The sequence below is a fragment of the Vigna angularis genome, chromosome 5 (assembly GCF_016808095.1).
Source record: "Vigna angularis cultivar LongXiaoDou No.4 chromosome 5, ASM1680809v1, whole genome shotgun sequence".
In the NCBI taxonomy this organism is placed as follows: domain Eukaryota; kingdom Viridiplantae; phylum Streptophyta; class Magnoliopsida; order Fabales; family Fabaceae; genus Vigna; species Vigna angularis.
In genome coordinates, this window is record NC_068974.1 from 9,067,478 (window position 1) to 9,069,948 (window position 2,471).

At 41.2% G+C, this 2,471-nt stretch overlaps 1 protein-coding gene across 1 annotated transcript; it reads left to right on the forward strand.

Annotated features, from left to right (window-relative positions):
* The first annotated feature begins 304 nt into the window (after positions 1-304).
* On the forward strand, positions 305-1,479 carry LOC108339175 (cytosolic sulfotransferase 15). Its single transcript, XM_017576318.2, has one exon. The coding sequence runs from the start codon at positions 480-482 to the stop codon at positions 1,428-1,430; it is 951 nt and encodes a 316-aa protein (XP_017431807.1). The 5' UTR covers positions 305-479; the 3' UTR covers positions 1,431-1,479.
* The last annotated feature ends 992 nt before the right edge of the window (positions 1,480-2,471 follow it).

A 2,471-nucleotide genomic window follows, 5' to 3' on the forward strand; every position in this document is an offset into this window, starting at 1 on the left:
AGACACAGTAACATGATCCATAGCTTACTAATTATTGATAAAAGACAAGCTACTTTTTGCCAAAAGAAATTTGTGAGAGTAACACGGTTGTTTTTACTAATTTGGCCAATTATTTTGAGCGACATGCTAAGATAATATGAACAGACTGGTGTTCACATATTGTCATAAAAGGACAAATTTTTGCCCATAACATGTCTGCCATTGATGACTTTTCTCAAAACCAGTATAATTTCTTCAACCGTCATATGCTACAGATGGCGGTATAATAGGAAAGTTTTGTGCTATCTGCCTGTACATGCTGGCATTGATTTCAACAGATTTATAATTTCTTCAACTCATATTGCTACAGAAGATATCGCTCAGAGAACAAGTTCTCATCCAATACTTCCAATTATCATCTCATTCTATACCAAACCAATATAATCATTAAAAATTTTCAAATTTTCTAAGGTTTTCCCTGTTCAATCTTTTCAGTGGCAATGGAAGGGCAACGACCAAATGCAGAAGATGAACTTATTCTCTCATCCCTCCCCAGAGAGAGGGGTTGGGCAATCCCTGATCTCTATCTATTCCAAGAATTTTGGTGCCCTTCAATTCTTATAAAAGAGGTAAACATTTTTCAAAAGCAGTTTCAAGCAAAAGACAGTGATATTTTTGTTGCTAGTTTTCCAAAATCAGGCACTACTTGGTTGAAAGCCATTACATTTTCCATTGTGAATCGCCAATGCTTCTCTTCCAATGATAACCATCCATTGCTTACTTCAAATCCTCATCAACTTGTTCCTCATGTTGAATTTATGTATCGTGGTGATGTCCATTGCCCAACTACTGAACCAAGAGTGTTTGGAACTCACACTCCATTCCCTTCCTTGCCCAACTCCATCATTGATCAATCTAACTGTAAGATAATTTATATTTCTAGAAACCCTTTTGACCTTTTTGTTTCAGCATGGAGTTACTTTGATAAAATTAAGCTAGAGCCTTTGTCCACATTGAAAATTGAAGAAGCTTTTGAAATGTACTGCAATGGGATAATTGAGTTTGGTCCATGGTGGAGTCATATGCTAGGTTATTGGAAGGAGAGCATGGCCAAACCAAACAAGGTTTTGTTCTTGAAGTATGAAGATCTTAAAGAGGATGCCAATTTTGAGGTGAAAAAAATTGCAGATTTTTTGGGATGTCCTTTCACTCAAGAGGAAGAAAACCAGGAAGTGATCGAACGCATAATCAAGCTATGCAGCTTTGAGAAGATGAAGAACTCGGAAGTGAATAAATCTGGAGTGATTTACCAATTTCTGGAGAAAAAGTACTTTTTTCGGAAAGGAGAAACCAGAGATTGGATAAACTATTTTTCTCCTTCCATGATAGAAAAACTGTCTAAAATTATCGAAGAAAATTTTGGCGGATCAGGTCTGTCATTTATAATTTAGAATAATGCATTGTTGTAAGATTCCTAAGTAAATAAGTTGCTGCACATAATATAAGTATGCACTGTATTTAGTGAGATAAATATATTGTCACTTTTTTTTTCATTGTTTCTTAAATAAAGAGGTTTGATATGTCCTAAATGTTGAGTACAAATAAAGTTTCATATCAGATAAAATAAGAGATGGACATAAGTTTATATACACATAAGATACCTCCATTCACTAGTAAAAAATGACGTTTTTAACTCGTACATTATGACTCAGTTTTTATGGAACCGAAGCATATCAAATCGCGGCGACAGTTTGGTAATTTTAAAAGCATTATATGTCTCGGTTGTTAAGCAACCGGTGTCTAAAAAAAATACTAGTTCGGTTGCTAGAGTGAACCGAAGCATAACCCTCACGTAGCAAAGAAACGACCTCGGTTAGCAGATGGACCGAGGCATATTGGGCTTGGACTGTACAGCTTAAATGGAGAAAAACCTAGTCTGGTAGCAAAATCTTTTCCCCAAACCTAACACCTCTCCTCTTCTCCTCTCTTCTCCTGCGATGTGCGACGATGGTGGACACGGCAAGGTAGCAACGACGGTGGACGCGGCGAGGACGCGACCACCAAGATGCAACGACGACGAGGACGCAGCGGCGGCGAGGACGCAGCGACAAGAACGCAACGGCAACGAGGACACAGCGGTGACGGAGGGAGGTGACGGAGGGCAGATCTGCGCGCTTGGAGGGGCGGAGGGCAGATTTGGGCGCATGGAGGGGCGAAGGGCAGATCTGCGCGTATGGAGGGGCGGAGGGCAGATCTGTGACGAGCGGAGAACCACCCGAGGATGGAAGATTCGTGGAAGGAGGGGAGCAGAGGAAGTCAGTGACGATGGCGAGGAGGGTGGGGACGGCGGAGGATATGAATACAGTGGCGGTCGGACACTTGGAGGTGGCTCTTGAAGTGGTTGATGGTGGATGCTGGCAAGCTTCGTGGGGGAGATGGTGGTGGTCAGAGATGCTTCTGTCGACGGTTTAGGTGGCGCGAAGAAGCTGAAC